The following is a 22,198-nucleotide window of genomic DNA, read 5'->3' as shown; positions in this document are numbered from 1 at the left end:
TCTGTAAATCTGCCTTTCCAATAAAGAGAAATAAATATTTAAAATATATATCCACCGGAATTCTGGAATAAATGTTAAAATGTCTTTTTTACCCAAAACACAGCATAACATAATTCTACATTGTTACTTAAAAAGTATTTGAAACTACTTGTAGCATTTAAAAAAAAATAAAGAAAAGCAAAATGCAATGAAAGACATATACTGTTTGTGTCCCTGAAAAATTGTGTTTAAAGACCAATCCCTAGAACCTCAGAATATGATGGGATTCGAAACAGGTCCTTTAAAGAGGTGATGCAGTTAAAAATAAGATTGCAAGGCCTTGCACGGTGGCCTGGTGAGTAAAGTCCTCGCCTTGCACGCGCCAGGATCCCACAGGGGAACCGGTTTGTGTCCCGGTGGCCCCACTTCCCATCCAGCTCCCTGCTTGTGGTCTGGGAAAGCAGTCGAGGACGGCCCAAAGCCTTGGGATCCTGCACCTGTGTGGGAGACCTGTAAGAGGCTCCTGGCTCCTGCGTTTGAATTGGATCAGCAGCGGCCGTTGTGCTCACTTGGGGAGTGAATCAATGGATGGAAGATCTTCCTCTCTATCTGATCTTCCAATAAAAAATAAATAAATGTTTTAATAAAAGATCGCGAAAATGGGCCCGATGTGGTAGCCTAGTGGCTAAATTTCTCATCTTGTATGTGCCAGGATCCCATATGGGTGCCAGTTCATGTCCTGGCGTCCCTGCTTCCCATCCAGCTCCCTGCTTGTGTTCTGGGAAAACAGTTGAGGATGGCCCAAAGCCTTTGTGACCCTGCACCAGCATGGCAGACCCAGAAGAGGCTTCTGGCTCCTGCTTTGGATGGGCACAGTTCTGGCCGCTGCGGCCGCTTGGGGAGTAAATCAATGGACGGGAGAGCTTCCTCTCTCTCTTTCTCTCTGTATATCTGACTTTCTAATAAAAACAAAATAAATGTAAAAAAAATAAAAGATTGCTAATACAATGCGACTAATGTCCTTATGGGAAGAAAACATCAAGCACAGTGCACTCCCAGGGAAGACCCTGTGAGGACACGAAGAGAGGAAGCCATATCTCTGAGTTGCAACCTCCGTAACTGGGAGAGAATACATTTCTCTTGTTTAAGCTGCCCAATGTACAACCCTTTGTCATAACGTCCCTTGCCCCCATATCCCAACCCCTAACGAATCTGCTAGATGCTGCCCTGTGAAGAGCTGTGCGATCTTCCTTTGCATATCTCAGAGGGTTTTAACAACAAAGGCTGTTCGAGGAAGAGTCAGAAGAGCAAGAGGATGGAGTCATGGATCTGCGGACGATTGTGGGAGAGTTTGAGGTCACAATGGCATCAGGAGACTCGGGCAGCCCATGGGGCCTGAGAAGTGACCGACAGGGACAGACGCCCTGCCCTTCTGGCCTCACTGGTTTTCCAACAGTGTCACACTGGTGTAGCTCTTCACAGACCTGGGTTTGGGCAAAGTTCTCAAAGCAGTCAGGTGCTTTAAACATCCACAACAAAGGATGCTGGTGCTGCTTACAGTGCTGGGCACCATTCAGCACCAATCATAAGCAGGTATGGATTTCTCTTCGTCCCATGAAAAGAGGGTGCTGCTATCTTCTTGAATACCCTGGGCGTGGAAACCAGGGCCAATCAAGGTCTTGCCTCAAGTGAGATCATCAGCACGCAGCTTGTCCAGTCTGTCACCTGACTGTCAGACCCTTGGCTGGTAGGCCCTATTGACAGTACCCACCTGGCCTCCTGGTTCCCCACAGGACTGGGCACACTCAGTGTGCATTCAGTCCAAATCGCTCCAGACACTTTGGTCCTGGCGAAGAAGGCAGTTGTGAGTGGCACAAAGCCTCCTTCCCTGCCAGGCTGAACTTGGCCAAGTTACAGTGGTGCCACGAGCAAGCCTACCAATGGCAGCCAACATTGTGGCAGCTGGCCTGCACAAACTCCAGTGTTGCTCCTTTCCCTCCGGGTCTTGCGCTGCTACCAGGCTCAGGGGTGCAAGAGTTAAGGTGACCCAGATAAGTACTAAGCAGACAAGAACCAAGTACTGTCTCCCTGGAGGCCATATTATTTTACTCCTTTCAATCCTAGCACATTTAGTAAGTTGGGTGCTTGCCGATTTGTATGCTTCATCCTGCCACTGGACACAAGGGGGCATGGGCCGTGAGCTCCAGCTGGAAAACTGCCTGGCAGTGACAGAGTGGCAGGCCTGGAAAAACCAGCCCCAGGCAGGGAGGAGTGGTTGATTACCTGCTCATGCCAGGGAGGGGCTTTGCAGGCGCTGCTGGTCCCTGGCTCTTCTCAGAAGGCCTGTCCTCATCCACCACTTCAACCCTGTAGGCAAGAAAAGAAATGGCCTGAGTGGTCTTCCTGGCTGCCCAGGAGCTTGCAGGCCTTTCTAAGGCTTTGCTTCCTACGGTGGCTAAGTGGTCCAGCACTTCAAGATCAAGGTCAGGAAGGTGACCCAGGCTGGGGAATCAGAAACTCCAGATGAGGACAAGCAGTGTACTGAGGTAAACAGTGTACCCCAAAGTTAATGTCCCCAGGGAATCTGAGACTATGCCCTTATTTAGAAATATAACAGTGCCCTTTATCTACAGTTTGACTTTTGTGTAGTTCCAGGTAATTGTGGTCAACCATGGTCCAAAAATGTATGATGGAAAATTCCAAAAATAACCAACTCTAGCTTTTAAACCATGAGCCATGTGGAGGTTCAGGCAGAAATCTTATGTGTCCCCACTCTCCCAGCTGAGCAATGACTCATCCCTCTGTCCAAAGCATATACAGTGTACACTGTGCCCACCTCCTAGATAAAACAACTGTGTGCCAGTCACCCTTATTTTTACCTACTCATGACCAAAAGTGCAAGGGCAGCAATGTCTAGGCGGTGTCAGAGCATAAAGCCCTGTATATACACACATGTGCTAATCCCCACCTCAGGCATCCAAGGGGGTGGAGGTGGTCTTGGAATGTAGCTCCTGAGAACATGGAGAGAATCATCTTTGCACAGGTGATTAAAGATGACATCCTACCACACTGAGGTGGGTCCTAAATCCAATGACTGGCGTCTTTTTAAGCAGGATTGCCAGCATGATCAGAAGCTGGGAGAGAGTCCTGGGGCAGTTCCTCTACTAGGAGCCCCAGAAGGACCTGACCCTGGCAACGCTTTGGGCTCAGCCTCCTGCTCTGCCCAACATCTCAAAAGCAGCCAGATCTGGTATTTTGAGCTTCCTTGCAACAGCAGCTACTGGAAGCTAACACGGCCACTGAGAACACAGCTGTCCCTGCGTCCGCTTTGTGCTGCCGCCACCCCTGGGTCAGTGTAATCCAGTCAGCCTTCCTGATCTTCCAGCATATTAAGCTTCATGCCTTTGCACTGGCTTGGCCCTCCGTCTAAACATTTGTCTCTTCCTTGCTTTGCAGACCTCAGCTTGCTGTGCTACCTCATCACCGAGACCTTTCCTGTCCACCCAACCAATGCTCCCAAAATCCAACTCTCTAGTAGTTTCTTCTGTGTAATTTCTCCAATATTTTTCTCAACCAATGACACTCCTTCCTCACTTGGCCGGAGTGTGTTGACATCCTGATCAATTCCTTTTAAACTGCACTCATCATTTAGTGCCCATCTATAATGTCATAATCAACTCCCACAGGAAGTTGTCTTTGTGTCCCTCGTCGTGCTCCTAGGTGAGAGCAGAGAGTGGGGCAAGAAGCATAAAGATATCTTATGGGGCCGAGACTAACTCCAGAGGCTCCCCAGCTGGTGGAAGGAAAGCTCCCAATGACGAGTCTGCAGAGCAGCTTTCTGTGGTGGGACAGAAGGAAGGATTGAGAAACAGCTCCTTGTTAGAACCCAACAAAATGGGAGCATGAGCCACAGCTGCCTCAACACATGCCACCAGAGCCCACCAGTGGCCTAGCTCTGCAGCTGAACCCTCTGGGCACCTCTGGCTGCACACAGCAGGCCCACTGTCCCCTCTTCTCCCCAATGCCCACGTTACCCCGTGGCTGGCCTTATTCATTACCAGCAAAAAACTCCCCTTGGTGACACTTACCTCTTGGCGATAAATGGCGCTTGTGTATCTTGGGTAGGGCTGTGAAAAAGGATGCAGAGCAGTGACAGATTGGGCAGAGCCCATGAGCAAATGAAACCCTGACTATGGTGCCTTAGAAAGTCCCAGGTCTCTCTCCCATCCCCAGCACCTTGCCTGCCCTGTGGCAAGACTTAGGTATCTCTGTTTTCTGGAAGATGTAGCTAAGACTCCCAGAAGGTCTGGCTAGGAGGACCAATGGGGTAGGTCCTTCAACTCATGCTTTCACCAACCAGAAAAGACTGGAGTATTGACGAAAGAGCAGCCGTCCCACAACATGGAGCCAGTTAGTGGCCCAGCTGGGACCCTGTACCATATACCTTACCCACTGCTCTTCTTGGCAGCTGACAGGACATAAGAGTGTTCTCGTGGGGCTGTCTTCCTCACCACACTGCTGGCAGCCTCTGATCTGGGGTGACACGGGATGGGGACACTGGTGGGGATCAAGCTAGATATGAGTGCATGCTAAAAATGACTCAGGCTCTCCTGAGGCAGTCAAGGGGAAGGGAGTCAGGTCTGCATGGGGTACACTCTTCCTGCCAACCCAGGAAAATTGGTGCTAGCATCTCGATGACTTACAGATGAAGAATTTGAGGCTGAGGAACATTAATGTCTTACCCAAGAACACACACAGGTTCAGTGGTGGGACAGAAATTCAAAGCCAGGTAGCTCCAGAGCTCCTGATTCTTAGATGTATCTGCCCAAGCCTGGCAACCCATGGCATGGAGTGCTCTCCTCTTAGGAGGCTTCTAGGGTTTCCAAGGGGACCGCGGGGGTGGGGATAAGGTAGCTGCTCTTCCTGAGACGAAGATGAATCAGTAGATGTTTAGACTGCAGACACGGCAAGGGCAGGTCTTTAGGTCTGCAGGGCCTAGGTGCTGCCCTGGTCCCTCGGTACAGGGTGGCAGAGGGGCAAAAGGGAGAAACAGATGGTACTTGCATCTGTAGCAGTCCCAGGAGCAACAAGACTTGCCGGGGGAAGGGGGAGAGATGAGAAAGCAGGGCACCACCCATGGTGCCTACGGGGTGCCCAGAGCTCCCTGGTACCTCCGTTTCTGTTCATCCGCAGAGAAAGGGACCTCCTCTTCTTCGGCAACTCCTGATGCTGAGCTGCGTCTGACGTTGTAGGGCGCCCTGGTGGGGCAGGAGTGGGGCAGGGGGAGGTGGTAAGGACACATTTTCCCCACCACCCCCATGGTTCCAGGCCGAGCTGCTCCCACCCCAGCAGCCTGACCTCTACTACCACCATTACACATGGGTGTTGCCACCCGCAGAACCAGCTCCACTCCCTCCCTGCTGAGATCCTGTTTCCCCAGAAAGAGGTCCCAGGCACTCCACGGCACGGATGATGCAGGGCATGTGAGAGAAAGATGTGGCACAGCTGACATCTGCATATTCATCTCACGTCTGTGTGCAAAGCTCCCCTTCCTCAGAATGCCATGGGAAGGGCTTTGAGAGGCACCTCAAAAGGTAAGCCAGAAGAAACCCCAAAGGTTCCTATCTAAGAAGGGGCCAAGGTTCAGGCACAGGCTACCAGGATCCATAGCTTCCAGAGATCCTGAGGCCAAGAGTGCAGCCAGCCAGGGCCACGACTCCCTAACCCTTTTTGCAAACCTGCAGAGCTGCTTCTATAAGCTTCCTGCGGGCCCTCAGGTCACGAGGGCAGTCAGCGTGGCCATCTGATGTTCTGGGCCTCGTCACTCCCTGCTGGGTCAGGCCAGGGCAGTCCTTGGGCCATGACGGGAGTGGGAGTAGCCAGCTGTCTCCAGTGTGCTTGCGCTCAGTGTTTGGGCTTGTTCCTTCCAGGAAGGAACGGACTGGGGCTGGGATGGCATACTCACAGCTTCTTGTAATCCTCGGTGGTCATCTTATAGCCAGAGGAGGGGGCACGGCCAGAGCCAGCAGTAGCTGCTTTCACCAAAGCAGCGTCACTGGAGAGGCAAGCAGTTTCAATAGGCTCACCTGCAGGCTCCCAGCCTTCCAGGTTTGCCTGCACAGCTCAGCCTCTCTTCCTTTTGCTTTCAGCCCTGTCATGCACCCTGAGCTGTGCCACCCTGCAGCCATGAAGCAGACACAGCCAAACCACAAGCTGATGGTGTGGTGGGCTCCTGCCTGTGTCTTTGCTTCCCTTCTCCCAGCTCCTCCCCCACCCAACATTTTTGTTGTGCTGGGTACTCAGGTTCAGCCTCATGCCAGGTGCTAACATAGTATACTGCCTGGGCCTTCTGGGAAAAAAAGTCGGCTACAGTACATAGTTCAATGCCATCCACAAGTCCACGGGGTCAGCTGTCAGACACAGGGGACCCTGGACACAGGCCCTCCCACGCTCTTCTCTGTCTCAATGACCAGAGCGAGAGGATTGGTCCCAGAACTCACAAATCAACCTGAAGGCCTGCAGGCCCTACCATGCAGCTAAGCTGCATCCCACTGTATCTCATTTCCCCTGGTTGGCCCTGCACTGGCCCATGCAAGAGGTGAGCTGCCACCTCCACCCCTTGACAGGCACACCTCTCCCCTGCCTGGCTGGACCACACCCAATAGACACACCTTTTTGGAGCTCCGTTGGACTTGGAGAAGTGCTGCTGGGGCTGGGATGAGCTGTCTATGGGCTTGGTGAACACTCCCCTAGAAGAGAGTCCAGAAGATGCTTGTGAGCTCCTGAGTAGGGCTGCAGGGCTGAGACACAGGGGATGGGGCAACATGGAAAGGCAGACAGAGTCCTGTGATCACTTACCGGATGATGTAGCCAGTGGGTGCCCTTGTGTTCGGAAGCCTACCAAGGGAAGAGGTGGGAAGGGAAATGGGGCTGCATTGGAGGGCTCAGGTTGCCCTGCTTTACCCTACCTGCACTTACAGGAAAGGAGGTGGGCTGACAGTAGTCCAGGAACTCCCATGCCCTTAACCCAGCTGCTTGCCCTGCTCTGCCTGTTTTGTGCTCCCTGGGGGAAGTGTCCATGGCTGACTCCTCGGTGAGCAGGTCTAGCACGCCCTCATTTACAACAGTTATTCAGAGAGGTTGTGGTGCACAGCTGGGTGTTTGCTCCAGAGGCACTGGCTCCAAAGCTGGACTTCCCACGGTCTTGGTGAATCCCACAATTCCCCAGGACAAGCTCTATTGTCAGGGTTGAACTTGTTCAGCCTGGAAGATCCCTGCTAAAATGTCTTGGCAGGCAGAAGAAAGCTCAGAAGGGTCCAGCTGCTCTTTCCTTCCTACTCCTCTACAGCTTTCCCTCTTTCAGCCCCTTAGAGGTTCACATTGCAAGTCTTGAAGGAAGTTTGCCACCAAAGAATATGGCCCGGGCTTGCTTAGTTAGCTGGAAGGCATTAGGCACTGGAGCAGGGGCTTCCTGTTTGGCAGCAATGGAGGTGGCTCAGAGGACTCACAGGGGAAGGCCAAGAACACCGAACACAGAGCTGTTGGCAAGTAATGGTCAGGGCTCTGATTTCTAGGCTCAGGGGCAGGCAGGCGATTGAGGGTATTCCAAGGATTCTTCATTACAGTTGAGTGAGGGGAGAAGGACTCGGGACGGACAGTCCCTCTACCCAGCCATAGAAAAGTTCTAGGCTGGAACAGAAGATGTTGGGTCTAAGGGCCATGTGGAGCCCTGGCTAGGATTTGTCCATCTCCACAGACTCTGTCCTTAACAGGATATAGCCTCCTGCAGGTGGCTGAGTTGCTGGAATGCTTGGAGGGAGTCCCAACAGAGAAAAGTCATGTCCCCCATTTTAGGTACATAGTAGTGACTGAAATGTTTGAGGACTGCAGAGGTTGACCATGGCTCCTGGCTGGGTCCGCTGGAAGGCGCTATGTAGACCTCAAGGGAGCCCAGCTCTGGCCCTGACTCAGTGCCTTAGGATGTGCTTTCCCAGTGCATCTCCAAGCAAAGCCTAGCGTGACAAGGCACCTTCCATTTGCTTCCCTTCCAGCTGCTGCCATCGCTGCTACTGGCCCCCGAGAAGCCCTTGCACTGCACCTACCACCAACAGCCAACTGTTTGGAGCACAGACTAAAGTAGGATGTGCCTACAGCTCACAGTGCCCTAGACACTGGTATAGAAAAGTCTTTGAAATAAAAGAAGCCAGGCTCCTTTGGTCGTCTGTCAAAGTCTGCCGTTCATTGGAGGACACTTGCAGCACACACATGAGACTTCCTGGCCTGCTGGTCACTGAGTGTGCTCAGCAGTCAAGAGTATCTGCAGAGGTGAATTCATGTGGGACTCTAAGCACCTTGGAGACCCTGTGGAGCAGAGGGGAGGGGCTTTCAGAATAGTAGTCTTCCTCTCCATGATCGTGTGGATCCCAGTTGAAGTCGGAGCTGTACAGGCCCAGCAGGGAAGCCAGCTCTCCCCACGGCCACATGACATGACTAGCAGCCTGGACCTAGGCACTCCTATGCTCTTTTTCCCACCATTCCTGTGTGTGTCAAATGATTCACGGCAGGTGCTCCAAGTCCCTGTGCAACATGGCCTCCCTCCACAGCCTCCTGCTGCAAGAGAGATCCTGGATGCCAGCCACTGGACAGTACGTCTTACCTGGCCTTTGACATCTCCCCAGCTGATGAAAACGATGTGGCACGAGTCCGGCATGAAGGCAGCTCACTGGAAGAAAACAGAGGTCCTTCAAGAAAGGCTCCCAGGTTCTCTGCCACCTGCTACTCCATGGCCTCCCTCTTCCAGGGTGCCTTCCAAGTCTCACCATTTCTGCCTCACCTTTCCCTTCTCTGATTCATCCCCACATGTGCATGTGCCACCCTGGGACCCATGCTCTGCACTCCACAGCTGCTGTGTGAGCATGTGGCCTAGCTGAGCCCTGATGGTGGAAACCCCTCAGCAGCTTTGGGTATGGCTGGCCCCTAGCCTCCCTGTCATCCCTCCAGGCCTCTTGGACTTACATGGTGCGACCCTCCGATTCATCGTGCTTGGTGATCCAGCTCTTGTCACCCTTCAGTGTAGTTCGCACTTTCATCTGCCTGAGCACGTTATTGCGTTCTTCCTCGCCTGGCGGCAGAGGCTTCCCTGGCAGGGCCAAGGTCAAGCAGCCTCAGAAAGGAAGCCCGAGGACCCTGATACCTCCCAACATGCTGCTCTCCCGTGGCCACCCAGACAGTGCCTGTGGCTCCCGTCAGGTAAGCCTGCAAGGCGGTAGACACGCATGAAGCCCAGGCCTCACCTTTTGTGCTGCCTCTGAGAGCTGAGATACTCATGGTCCTTATGTTGCAGATCCCTCCTCTGTGGTATCAGCGGCGCTCCTAGCACCAAAGGCGGACAAAGCTTGTCACTTCACGGAGTCACTATGTGGGTCCTGGCATGCCAAGACCAGGTACAAAAACCGATGAAATCCTGGCCAGTGGAAAGGTGCCAGGGAACAAGAACTCACTGGATCTGGCACAGCCAAGTCTCCACCCACATGTCTGCCTAGGGCTGCACACCTGGAGAACATGGAATTCATGGGCAGAACATGAACCTCCTGAGGAGTGCTAATGACCAGACTCTGGACCCAAGGGCGGGGAGTAGAGGAAGCTGGCAACAGGGAAAGTGGGTGCTGGGGACTTGTTCTGGAGTTAGTTTGCATCCCTTAGAAACTGGCTAGGTCAGCTGAGCACTCGGAGCTGTCTCAGTTTCCTCATTTGTAAAATGGGACTATGGAAGTGCACCTTTCAGGGTGGCTGTGAGGACAGAAAGTGTACTGAGCCTAGTACCACCTGGCACAGCAAAGCTCACCAGACCATGGAGCAGGGCCTTTCCATTTACTTGTGCTTGGAGAGGGCTATTTGGCAATCCCCAGTCAAGCAGAAGAATGACCTGGTAGTGTGCAGCTGATCTGTCTTGAAGTAAAGAGCGGGGGCCCACTGGCAATTCCCAGGAGCCTTCTGGGAGCACACCAGGACATCATGGTAAGGGTGCCCATTGCTGCCCTGTCCCACACCTGCCACGGGCTTTGCTAATCCTCCCTGCCTCCACTTGGATCCATAGCTGGGGCTGATTAAAAAGATATCATGCTGCTCTCTGAGGCTTACACAGCACCATCAAGGTCATTTCTGCAGAGGGATGGCGGGGTGAGAGAGTGGTAGACAGAAGGCACAGGTTAGGAGTCTGCTCACTGACCAGCTCCTTGGACCTCAAAAGAAGAGCTGATGGCTCAGTGTGTGAGCAGGACCCTGAGTTGTGCTGACCTTGTCCCAGGGTGAGGCTGACTCTCTCTTCCAGGCCTTGCACCCCTGGGCATGTCTGAGCCCAGCTGCTAGCTGTCAGGACCTGAACATCCTTCTGTAGTCAAGGGCACACTGGAATGGGCAGGGGAAGTGGTTGGGCATGAATGAAATTCCGGTCACCAGCAAGAGCTCTCTCTCCAATAAACTGCAACCAACGAGTAGCCCAGGTGGCCTGAGGCTGTCATGCACCAGGAAGACACCTCATCACTGTGGATAGGAGTCCCATCAGAGTCCTGCTGAGCACAGCTCATCCTATCCGTGATCCTGTAGGATCTTTGTAGATCCAGCTGTCCCCGCCTTGGCCACCTCTGGGGTAGCCCCATGTGTGGGGCACATGGGGAGAACTGGTGCCTGTGGGCCGACAGGAGTAGCCTGAGCACTCCCTGGGAGACCTCACAGGAGTCCCTCATCCGCTTTGTGCCTTGGAGCCTTGCCTGCAAGAAAGGATCCTCTACCATTTGGCCTTTAAGTTCCTTGTAATTTTGCTAAGCCATACTTGGTGGTATAATTTATCTTGTACAAGCACATCAAAAATATATTCCTTTCCAAGGCCCTGGGCCTCAGGGACTGGAGCCATCCCCTTGCACACACGAACTTGGCAAGCAAGTAAAGTTTATCCATAGTTTGGGAAGCTAACTCCATCCTAGCATACCTAACACCCACATTCCATAGAAGCTCCCCGCCACATCAGAACTAAAGAAGCCATTTTCCAAATTAGGACTCACACCTATGTAGGATGGCAGAGGCAGAAGGGCCACCAGAACACTGAGCCAAGGTTGGGTGGCACATGCAAGAGCCCAGATGTAAAAGAGCAAAGTTTGGTGGGAACATCTCTGGGATCCTGTAGAGAGCCCTACATAGATAGTAAGGACCCCCATGTTAGGAGCAAGGCTGCTATTTCCACATCAGCTCTTCGGCCTCAGGCATGGCTTTGTCTCCAAAGTCAAATTGCATTTTCTTCTCCCGCCTCCTTCCAGCATCAGTCAGCAGCCCCTAATTCCACTTGACTGCATCAGCCCGCATTCTTCACTCAGCTTGTCAGGGCTTCCCATTGCTTCTAAGACCGGGGCACACTGATCTGGTCCAGGCTCTGTTTTCCCCAGCCCCCTCAATGTCAGCAAAAAGATTGTGTGCCTGAGACTCCTAGAACCTTCACATATGTCAGTCCCCCCACCTTGAATGCCACCCCAGCTCTCCTGCCTCTCCCTCAAGGCCCAGAACCAAAGAAGCCATTTGGTTCTAGCCACTGCTGCTCCTATGGGTGCTCCCCAAGTCTATGTCCCATAGCCAAGCACAGACCCAAGCACAGATCCAGGATCTGCTGACCCACATAGGACCTGCTGGTCCACCAGCCTTAGTGAGGATGAGGTCCAGGCATCCTGTCACAGCACAGCACATAGCCTATGTTGACTGCCCCTCCTCATAACTCAGTGTCCTCTTAACTCAGTGTGCCTTGTCTGGTCCTTCATGGAGGGCAGAGTCCAGTGGCCCTCAAACAGCAGTGATCTACAAAGGTCTTGCTATGGATCACTCAGAAGGCAGTTTCCTGGCGGTTGGCGTAATAGCTCAATTGGCTAATCCCTGCTGCTCCACTTCCATCCAGCTCCCTAACTGTAGCCTGGGAAAGCAGCAGAGGATGGTGCAAGTCCTTGGGACCCTGCATCCATATGGAAGAAGCTCTTGGCTCCTGGCTTCAGATCGGCTCAGCTCTGGCCATTGTGGCCACTTGGAAAGTAAACCAATGGATGGATGATCTTTGTCTCTCCTTCTCTTCATAAATCTGATCTGCCTAATAAATGCTTTTTCAATAGTTAAGGGGAGGTGGGGTTTCCTGAGTGGTGACAAGGTGCTGCTGGTGAGAAGCTTGGAGGAGGACAAGTCTCTAAAGGGTAAGCCCATGGTCAGCAGTTCCTCCCCTCACTGCAATATGGCCTAGGGAAGAGCTCACAAGAGGAAAACACTGATGGGCCAAGGAAAGAGCATGCCAAGGCTGAGTATGAGGGTGAAAATCTGGCAACAATTTAATGCTTCAAGTCATCTTTATACACACATTTTCTTCCATCTGTTCAAGCAACAATTATGCAGCCCTTAACAAAGGACCATCTCCCTAGAACTTGCTTTCACTGGCGTTTTTGGGGCAGTGATAAGTATGATTGGAATGGACTTGGACAAAGCCTCCAGAGCCTGAGTATGAGCCTCTCTGAGTCTTTCTGTGCCCCTACCAGACTCTATACAGCCTGAACAAAATCTCAGGTGCTAAAATGTTCACCTGGTCTTGATCCTTCAATGGTGCCCTGAGAAATACAAGGGAATTGTCCTCTTTCATGGAGCATCCTCTGTGCACAGTCCAGGTAGCAGGACTCTGGAGCCTACAACTGTGATCCCTGTGCCATGATAGCCCACTTCAGCCCCAAGCAACAGTCCTAGGGATCAGAACCCTGGTGACCCTGATGGCCCTGGTAGCCCCACACGCAATGACGCACTCCCTGCAGCCAGCTCTGTTGCCTCCTCCTAAGTGGGACACTTGGTCTTAGCTGTCAATCCTTCCTCACCAGTGGAAAGATGCTTCAGACTCAATCCAGCCACAGGGCACCTGGTTTGTGACCCTGAGCTCAAAAGAGAAGCCCACCCAGACCCACAGTCCTCAAATTCTGTGATACCTTAGAGTTTGTGCCTGAGATTCAAGATTCAGAAAAAGAGTTCTAGAGGCAGCGGAAAGGCAACAACTGCTAGGATGCAGGGAGAAAGTGGAGAGCAAATGTTCCATTGGCAGCTCCCGGTGGGAGTGGCACTAAGGACCTTTCGCTTGCAAAGCCTATGAGGCCAGCCTATGCTATTAGCCCTAATAAGCCAAAGACACTGCCCACTCTGAGAGGCAACACTGATGAGGCCTCTGTTCATGTCTCTGCCCCTCTTGCATCAGTGGCCTCATGTGGTCATGACATCTTACTTTGTGTGTCTAAGTCTTCTTGTCTGCCAGAATATTCCCAGACTAGAGCATGAGTCTCTGCCTGGAATTGTCCATTCCACACTCTGGGTGTCCTGATGCTGATGGTGTCTTCATCCCCGAGATGGCCCAAAGTGTGCATTTCTAACCAGGATAGCATCTCTGTGGCCCTGTCAGTGCCATGACCCCATTTCCGCCTTGATTGGAAATGGTTCTTGGAGAACTGCCATATAACACCACTTAGGGCCTAGCCTGGCTGCCAGTTTACCTGGGTTTACCTGACACCTTCCATCTAACATGAACTTTCTGGTGTACCCCTGGAGCCTCATCATATGTGACTCAACTATACAGTATCCCTCCATGGACCAACTCCAAGCAAAGGCAACATGAGCCTGTCACAGGGAAGCGCAGCACCAAGTCCTCGTCCTCCTGGGCAGGCCAAAGCACCTCGGGCACTGTGCAGACACCCCAGCCAACCCTCTGGGCCCTCCACCCTTTGTTTCTCTCTCTTCCATTACCCTGCAGGTGTCTCTTGAGGGCAGATGGGAGAGAGTTACCAAGCAGGGCAATTAGGGGAGGTGTCCCTGGCAGTCAGGGAGATGAGGACAGGCTTTCTCAAGGCTGAGATGGCTTCAGAATGCCAATGGACGCACTGCTTTCCCACCTTCCTTCTGGCAACTGCGGCTTCTCAAGGCTGCCCATGAACCTTTAAGGCAAGGGACCCCTGCTCCTGAGGAGTTCTGTGAGTTCAGTGAGGCTTCAAGGAGCCTGTGTTTCCAACCACAGCAAGCCTGGTGCCCTCTTAGGCTGTCAGTGAGTGGGATCAGAGCAAGAGCTGAGCCGGGAGTGGAGAAGCTGATGGACGAAGAGTGCCACACACTAGTGGGAGCAGCGAGGTCAGGGACGATGATGCAGATGCTTGGCTGGTGCATGGAGATGGAGACGGGAGTACTGTATTGCTCCACAAGGATTTGCTCTGTCTCCAGGGCCAAGTCAGAAGTGGTTTTGTGGAACTCTTGCATTGCCTGACTCCCCAAGGGAGGCACCTTCCAGAGAAACCTGTAAATCCCACCACTCACGGCTCAGGGACACAGCCTAACACTATTCTTGGTCAATGACATTGAATGTGAAAGTAAGAGAAAGCCACAGGAGAGGAGGAAAGTGTGTCTGGGGATCGAGGCCAGGTGGCTCAACACAGGGGCCACGCTCTTCCCGACCAAGTCTCCATGGCAGTCCATGCCAAGATTGCAGCATCCCTCCCTCTCGGCTTCCCCTGCTACAGCAAGAAAGGGCTGGTCTCCTCCAGGAACCTGGAGTGGAGAAGCTGGACCTTCCTACACAGGCATCCAGCCTAGCCAAAGCCTCCAGTGTGGGTTTTCTTGGGCAAGACATTGCTCTAGGAAAGGAGATGGTGGGCTGGGTGCTTGCCTTTCCCCATCCTGGGAGGCAGGGAAAGAAAATGGCTCTCAAATTGTGCAGAAGGGAGTTCTAGATACCAGACAGGGCGCAACCTATTGGGTATACTGGGATGGAAGAGGATCAAAACACCTTTAACCTTTAGCTTCACTTTCCAGGAGCACCAAACGTTGATTCATGTGAACAAGATGCAGGGCAAGAGCAGGAGTGTTGGGGACTAAGTTCTGGTAGCAGGCGAGCGTTTCTTGCCCAGAGATGAATCGTCTGCACAGCTAAGCCTGGTGAGCAAATACAGACATGACAAGTGACATCTGCATGAAGCCATTAATACTGGAGCTGCCCATTGCAGGGGCTGATTGCCAGGCTAACCTCAGGCCACATTTTAGGAAAGCTCTTTTTACATGTGGTTGTAGGGCCAAGGGCACTAACAGAATACGGCTGGGGGTCAGTTCATTGGTTGCCCACCAATGAACAAAAACATTCTGCAAGGGAGATCCTAACTGTTTACCGTTTCCCATGCCCCCGAGCCCAGCCTGTGCAGGTAGCTCCCTCAACTGGAGTCCCTGTAGCCTTCGTTATGTTGCAGCTCAACCTGATGACAGCCAGGGGAAGGGGACATGCCACAATGCTCTGTGACTGTGTTGGTGAAGGTAGGGCCTTTGGCACAAGTCCTCTGCTCATTAATACTGACACAAGGCTCCACGCAGCGCCCCTTGTGGGCAGCTGTTGAGCCCTGGTTGTGGGGCAGCTTTGCCCTGGAGACTGCAACAGGAAGAGCAGGGACACATCGGCAGGATCCACAGGCTGCGCAGGCCTGGAGTGTAGGGGGCTGGGGAATGCTCTGAGTCAGGGAGTATGACCTCCATCTTGTGCCCAGGTGCCCCATCCAATTCTTTCTCAAGGCACACACTGTCTAAGTCCTAAGGCGATCAAGCCGCACTCGAGCAGCCAGCCTGATTCACTGGGCCAAAAAGGCTGGAACAGTGCACTGCCCCAGTTTCTGAAGCACTCTCCTGCAGCCAGGTCTCAGGAATCAGGACGCTCTGAATCTCAGCCTTTGGCTCGGCAGTTTCATAACTGGCTGCAGTGGATGCCAGAACATGCAGGGTCCTCAAGCAGAGCAGGGGAAAGGAACCCTTCAAAGGTGATTTAGAGACTTCTAGCAGGGCTGGGCCAGCCAGAACCACAGCCCAGCAACAGCTGGATTGCATCCAAGCCCCTCTGTCGGCCATGTACCCCACTGGTCCTAGGAGCCCCAGGCTGGGCCCCTCTCTCTAGAGCATGCACTATCAGCCAGTGATGCTCCAGACCTGGAGGCTTCTGCCTGAAGGCCAGGGAGGCAGCTGGAAGAAGGCTCACAGAATGGAAACAAAAGACTTGGAAGAGACTTACATTGCAGAGGGAAAAAATGCAAGCTGGAAAGAGCGCCTGGGGGTGATATTTGTAAATGCGCTTCACAGGTAAATGATTTCTACATGAAAGTCTGTGAGTTCTCCTCCCCCCACTCTGCCCTCAATACCCCAGAATCCAGACTCCTGGGCATCAGGGCTGGAGGAGCCCTGGGAGGCAGACAGTGGGGAGCTGGAACCCCCAGCAGGGAAAGGTGTCCTGGAGCCACCTACCACCGCTGAGGCTTCAGGACTCCTCCATGCTGTGCACAGGCCCATCTTCAGACTCTCAGAGGGCTGATTCAAGGGAGTGCTCAGGAGGATGGGACTACCTCAGGGGGGACTAAGAATGCAAGGCCCTCGGAGGCATCTATGTGTGGATAACAGGGGGCTGGGAGGGAACCACTCTGCTGGAGACAGCAGGCCACATGAGCCCTTTCCCTCGAAACAGAACCCCCAGCAAGAGGCACCTGAGTGAGCTGATCAGAGTATCACTTCCCAGTTGTAGCAGGAGGAGCGGCAGAGGGAAGCATGGGGCACTCCGCACAGGGCCCTCCAACATCCTCTTCTCCCACCAATCACCAGTTGTCTGTACAGCCTGGGCACCAAGGTCATAAGCCAGTGCGTAGCACAGAGATGCTGCCCTAGTTGCAGAAAAGGTACCTAGTGATGTCCAAAGAAGTGCAAGGATCACTTCTCCATCTCCATCTCCAACTCTCTCTGTCTCTCCTCCTCACAATACCCCACACCCTTGGCCAGAGTAGGAATAGGCCCAGAAAGGCAGTCCCACCTGCCACTGACCAGCAAAAGCCAAAGCGAACTGCTTTTGTTCTACTCACAGTGATAATTAGCGAGGCCCAAGGGGAAAAAACAAACCACCCAACTTCTCCCCGTCCTGCTCCCAGACAAAACCTTGGTCTCCTCTCCTCCCAGAGCCTCTGCAGCCTCACTTGTTTCTCTTCTCTCTGTATCTCTCAGCTTCAAATTCCCTCAGCTTGACTCGAACTTCTATCACTAACCCCACTTTGGGAAAAGAAGATGTTAGTCCAGAGAAGAGAGAGTGGTTGCCCAAGGCCACATTTTGTTCTGTGCATCAAGCAGTCATGGGAAGCCACCAGTCAGCCCGGGGCCTGGGGAGCCAGTCAGGAGCCTAGAGGCGAGCAGCCCTGCTGGACTCCCCCCACGTGTGCACACACATGCATGAACACTGCATTTTCCCAAGGAGGCCCTGAAGAATGAAACAATGAGTAGGAGCTCTTGGGCAGAAGTGGCAAGTCAAGTCCTGGTTTTCAGGCTGAACATGGCACTGCCTGGCGTGCGCATTTTTACCAGGTTGCCCATCCCTGTGATTGGAATCCTTGTGCCAGCCCTCTCCATGACAATCCTTGGCCACATCAAGCTCTCAGGGAAACTGACCTAGTCATCAGAAAGCAGCATGCCAAGCCAACCATCACAAGAATCAGAGGAGGCCTGGGCGCACCAGCAGCCACCAGCAACACTTTGGGGCATGCACACCCAGGTCCCAAGGGCCATCTGGCCTCCTGGCCCAGGGAACAGTCCCCTCTCAGAGCCCCTGGGCAGTGGCCCGCAGGGCAGCTGTGCAGGAAGAGGGGTCATTCAGCAGGTACCGAGTCCCCAGCTCCATCAGGAACTAGGCAGGGAGCAGCTGCCAGGAGGAAAAGGCCAGGCCCACTTTTGGGGAGTGGCTTTTGGGTCTATCTGGCAAGCCCCATCCCTCGGGACATCTGCTTAAGCTGCAGATTCTTGCCTGCCTCCTCATCTCCAAATTTGAGTCTGCACTTTTGACTTTGCAGAATGACACCCATAGGGCCTCTTGTCCTTTTGCTTCCCGGTCTTTTCTCTGCCCAGACCTGCCCTCTGGCCTCCCTGTGCTCAGCCACCCCCTGCTCCTGTGCATACCTGCAGGAAGTTTTCAGCCATTTTCCTTCCTAAGCCAGCTCCCACCCCACCCCTAGGCACACCAGCCACTCTCCCTTGACAGAGTATTGCAGGACTGTGGCTCTGCAGCAGTTTCTCCTGACTTCATTTGCGCATGCTCTGCCCCCTGCAACAGGTAAGAAAACCACAGCCTGATGTCACATATGATGTGCTCACGCAAGTAAACCGTGGCAGAGCTGGCATGGGAACGAGTCTACCTCTGAGCTATTTTCTTAAGCAACAGGCTGCAGGGATATCGCCCTCACCTGCCACATATCCACTCCAGTTCATAAGTCCCAAGTTAGCTCTCTGGCCTTTGCAAGCAATAATGCCAGCCTCCTCAGAGCGTCACCCTCAGGTGCATGGATTCCCTAGTGCAGTCTTTCTGCTGGCATCAGTCAGGTCTCTGCTGTCTTAGTGGAGGCAAATGCACAGCCTTTGTTCCTGCCGCAATCATGACGGCTTGAGGCCTGGGCCACCAGAGCACAGGAGCCCTGGGAAGCAGCACTGGTCCTGCCCCATGCCACCCAGGGGAGAGGCAGTCAGGGCAGCCTTGGGGCTCAGCAAGCAGAAGGAAAGTCGTGATACACGTGACCTGGTGCCTCACGGCCTGTGGCTTGAAGCAAGAGCCAGACCTGAGGGATCAGTCACCTGTGGCAGCTTGAGCCTCCAGAGTATGTTGAGCCACAGCTGGCAGAGTTTCTCGGGACACAGCTGAGGACAGTTCCGGAAGCAGGAGTCGATGCCTGCCACAGCCAGTTGAACAGCCCCGTGCTGGGCCCTGCTGGAGCTCAGGCCCAGCAGGGACACTGCACAGAGAGGGAGAGCAAAAGGCAGCTGAGGTAAGGTGGCTGCCGCCGGAATCGCTGCTTTCATGGGGGAAGGGGCTTCGCCTGGAAGCTGGCCTTGAGCTGAGCAGGAAGTGAGGCGGACTGTTTCAATTCAGAGAGCAGAGCAGCACCTTCCTAAGTGCCTGTCTGGCCATGTCCTTGGGCTGTCTGCCACTCCTAGGGGCAAGCTGAGTCCTTCTCTCTGAGTCCTCATTACCAGGCTCTGGATGTAACATACATAGAGGGCACTTTGCTCTTTCAGGCAGACTAGGAGGAGGTGGCAGTCTGCCATCCCAAAGGGTGCATGGCCTTAGCCTGCAAGCTGCTGAGCCCTCCTACTTTGAAGCCCACTCCTCTAGGAAGCCCTCAGTGACCTTCCCAGTTAGAGGTACTTTCCTGTTCCAGGACTGGGGACTCCTGGGGAGTTTTCTGCCAACCAGAGCCACAGCACCCTAAACAGCCCTGAGCCTCCTCTATCTGACTCACAAATGAGCAGAGCTGTAGGACGTGTGTGAAGCTGAGCACAAAGCCCCCGGCAGTGGAAGGGTTGTGGGGTGAGACGCCTTTAGCGACTCAAGGCTGAGGAAGTGGGCCCAAGCAAGTGCTGGCCTCTAAGCTGCTCTGGGTTTCCCAGATGAGCTACTAGAGGTCCTGGGAAGGAAGAATGTCCCTGCTCCACCTGCAGCTCTGTGAGCTGGGGAGGAGGGAAGAGAAATGGAGCCCTCTGCCTGTGAAGGCCCACTCACCTGGGCAGCCACCCTCCCACCCTCAGGCAGGTGTAGCAGAAGCCCTCATGGCTTATACCAAGACAAGACTGACTTCAGGTGCCAGAGGCCTCAAACAGTGCTCGATGGGCTGCAGGATGATCTCTTGGGGTTCACCAAGTGTAGGCCTACTTCCTACCCTCTGCCAGCTTGATCCCTGAGTTGGGGGCAGGGGGAGGTGGCCTGGTCACCTTTGCAGCAATGGCGCTGCCCAAGGGACTCCAGTAGGGAAGGAACAGAGCAGACTGGAGGAGCCGAGCTATCGGCCTTTCTTTGAGGCAAGGTATCGCTCTGCCTTTCCAAAGAGGACAGGGCTCTTGGCTCCCCCTGCCCCCATCCAAACAATCCAGCCACAGAGCTGGTACACTGCAGATCCGGGCGATAACACCACAGTGACACTTGATTCGGCGCCTTCTGTCTGAGTGTGAGCAGCTGCTGCTCCAGCCTTCCAAACAGTGCCGGATGCCCAGCACATGCCCGAGGCAAAGCCATCCGGGGCCTCCTCAGGGTGAGCCAGTTCCTCAACTTCCTCATCTCTACGATGGGCCTGAGGAAGCCAAGGCATCTAGGTTCCCTGATTCTTTCGGGTCTGCAAGCAAAGGGATTAATACAGAAAGGGCAAGGACAGGGGGACCAAGCCAGCAAGAAGGCTACTCTCCTGAGTGGGCCAGTTAGCCTCTTCTGTCTCCCTCTCTTAGTCTTTTCCCACAATGAAAGTCAGAAAATCTCACTCAATGCCTTCCTGGGGGCATCCCAGCTGGGATGCTTGGAGCAGGTTCAAAGTTAAGGCTTGGGAAACTGATACCCTGACTTATCCCCAGCTGGGCATAGACCTGGTGCTTCCCACACCAGCCCCCCACCCCATGCCTCCCCTCCTGACCACGTTCGACGGCGACTCGACAGCCCTACCTGGCACAGGTGCCTGGTTCGTGGCGGTAGGCACAGGGTCTGGTGGATGCGGGTTGCGGACTCCCTCGGGTGGGCAGCGCCCAGCCGGGCCGGGCGGCGGGCGTAGGGCGCAAGGCTCAGTGGGGAGCTCTCAGGCAGGCAAGAAGGCGCGGACTACGCTCCGCAGGAGAACAAACAGGTTTTCTCCGGCCGCCCGGAGCCTCGCCCCTCGCCCCTCCCCTTGGCCGGCCCCCTTCCTCTGCCCTCTCCTAGAGTAGGTAGATGCGCCTGGCACATTCCGCACATTCTCCCGCCAGTGTCCTCGGCCCGCCCGCCCCTTCCCGACTCCGCCCCACGGGGCTGCGGGAGAAATCAAGGCCGGGGCTCCCCTCGCAGAGCCCGGAGCGAGCTCCACTAGGCTCAGCCTCCGCGGAAAATTTCCAAATTCTTCTGGGCTCGCGGGCCTCAGGCCGGGACGCGTCTGCCACGTGAAGGCTCCCACTGCCTAGTTGCGTCCCTGCCCGCGCCGGACGCGATCTGGCCCAGGCTCCCGGCCAACGACTTCCACAGATGCTGTTAGGTTAATTCTGTTGAGAACTACTGTTCCTAGATCCATTTTACAGATGGAGATCCCAGACAGGGACGGGGAGGGGCTGGGGGGCTGGCGGCTGAGATCATGCAGGAAGTCCCCGAGGCAGGGAGGAAGAAGAAAGAGCCAGGGAAGACTCTCACCCTGAGAAAGTCAGCCTGTGGGATCTGGGGCGCCCACCGCGTGCAGCAAATGCTGCCGGCTCGACTCCTGGGCAAGTGAACACGACCAGACTTGAGAGGGCAATGCGGGTTGTGCCCTGTAATGCATTCATGGTTTTTCATTGCTTGCTGCGTACAAGACACTGGGCTAGGATACAAACAGCACCAAGCAGTCCCCAAGCTCTGAACGTTGAAGGACCACCACCAGCAAAGGCCTGATAGCGTGATTGGTACAAAAGGGCTACCAGGTCCTCTTCCTTCAAAGTCCTGCCCATGTCCAGTGGCCCTCAAATCCATGTGCTTTTGTACATCCTACAGACCCAGCTTCCCTGCCTCTTGTCTGCCTTCCTTCCCACTCTGTCTCCACACACAGGACAGTTTAACAACTGACTTGCATGAGTGTGAAGACATGGCTCCAACTCTGCCATGGCTGTCCACTGTCCAGAAGAGAAGCCAAAGTCCTTAGCGTGCTCTCTCTCTCTGTTTGTGCAGGTCCAGCCACTCTGTCCTCTGGTCACCATATCACAGTCACATTGGCCTGCTCCTGCCTTCTAAATACATCACAGGTCCCATCACCTTGGGGTGCTTGTCCCCGGGACTCCCCCACCACCCAGTTGAGTTAACCACTTCCTTCTGTGCATGCCTGGAGTTCCCAGAGAGGACATCTATCTGACATTGTAGCTGTTGACCTATGGCAAGGGCAAGGCCCTGTCTGATGCATTGCTGGGTCACAGTGAGCAGCACAAGCAATCAGAGAAAGCCATCTGAATCCTTGTCTTCTTGGTATTTATCAATGAGGGGAATTCTTAGGAGACAGGCTACATATAGAGTTGCTTTGCTTTGTCTTTGTCGCACCAAACATGTTCCTGCTTCTGACAGTGAATACCCATTTTAGAGGAGTATCTAGTGGCAGCCATGGATTTGGCTTGGCATCTGAGTTCCTGAATATAGTCACTATGTGGC

The 22,198-nt window shown here is 53.9% G+C and overlaps 1 protein-coding gene across 1 annotated transcript in view; it reads right to left on the bottom strand.

Annotated features, from left to right (window-relative positions):
- ZNF185 (zinc finger protein 185 with LIM domain) overlaps positions 1 to 20,674 on the bottom strand; it is a 52,331-nt gene extending 31,657 nt beyond the window's left edge. The window contains exons 1-11 of the mRNA XM_058659182.1: positions 20,507 to 20,674; positions 9,273 to 9,351; positions 8,995 to 9,118; positions 8,636 to 8,701; positions 6,838 to 6,876; positions 6,651 to 6,728; positions 5,945 to 6,034; positions 5,151 to 5,237; positions 4,429 to 4,512; positions 4,068 to 4,106; positions 2,263 to 2,346 (exon numbers count right to left, since the gene is read on the bottom strand). Of these exons, the coding sequence (XP_058515165.1) occupies positions 2,263 to 2,346; positions 4,068 to 4,106; positions 4,429 to 4,512; positions 5,151 to 5,237; positions 5,945 to 6,034; positions 6,651 to 6,728; positions 6,838 to 6,876; positions 8,636 to 8,701; positions 8,995 to 9,118; positions 9,273 to 9,306 (725 nt within the window). The 5' untranslated portion in view covers positions 9,307 to 9,351; positions 20,507 to 20,674. The remainder of the gene's footprint in view (positions 1 to 2,262; positions 2,347 to 4,067; positions 4,107 to 4,428; positions 4,513 to 5,150; positions 5,238 to 5,944; positions 6,035 to 6,650; positions 6,729 to 6,837; positions 6,877 to 8,635; positions 8,702 to 8,994; positions 9,119 to 9,272; positions 9,352 to 20,506) is intronic.
- Between the last annotated feature and the right edge of the window lie 1,524 nt (positions 20,675 to 22,198).

This window comes from Ochotona princeps, chromosome X (genome assembly GCF_030435755.1).
Source record: "Ochotona princeps isolate mOchPri1 chromosome X, mOchPri1.hap1, whole genome shotgun sequence".
In the NCBI taxonomy this organism is placed as follows: Eukaryota; Metazoa; Chordata; class Mammalia; order Lagomorpha; family Ochotonidae; genus Ochotona; species Ochotona princeps.
Note: the sequence above shows the minus strand (reverse complement) of the source record. Positions and strands in the feature narration are given on the sequence as shown.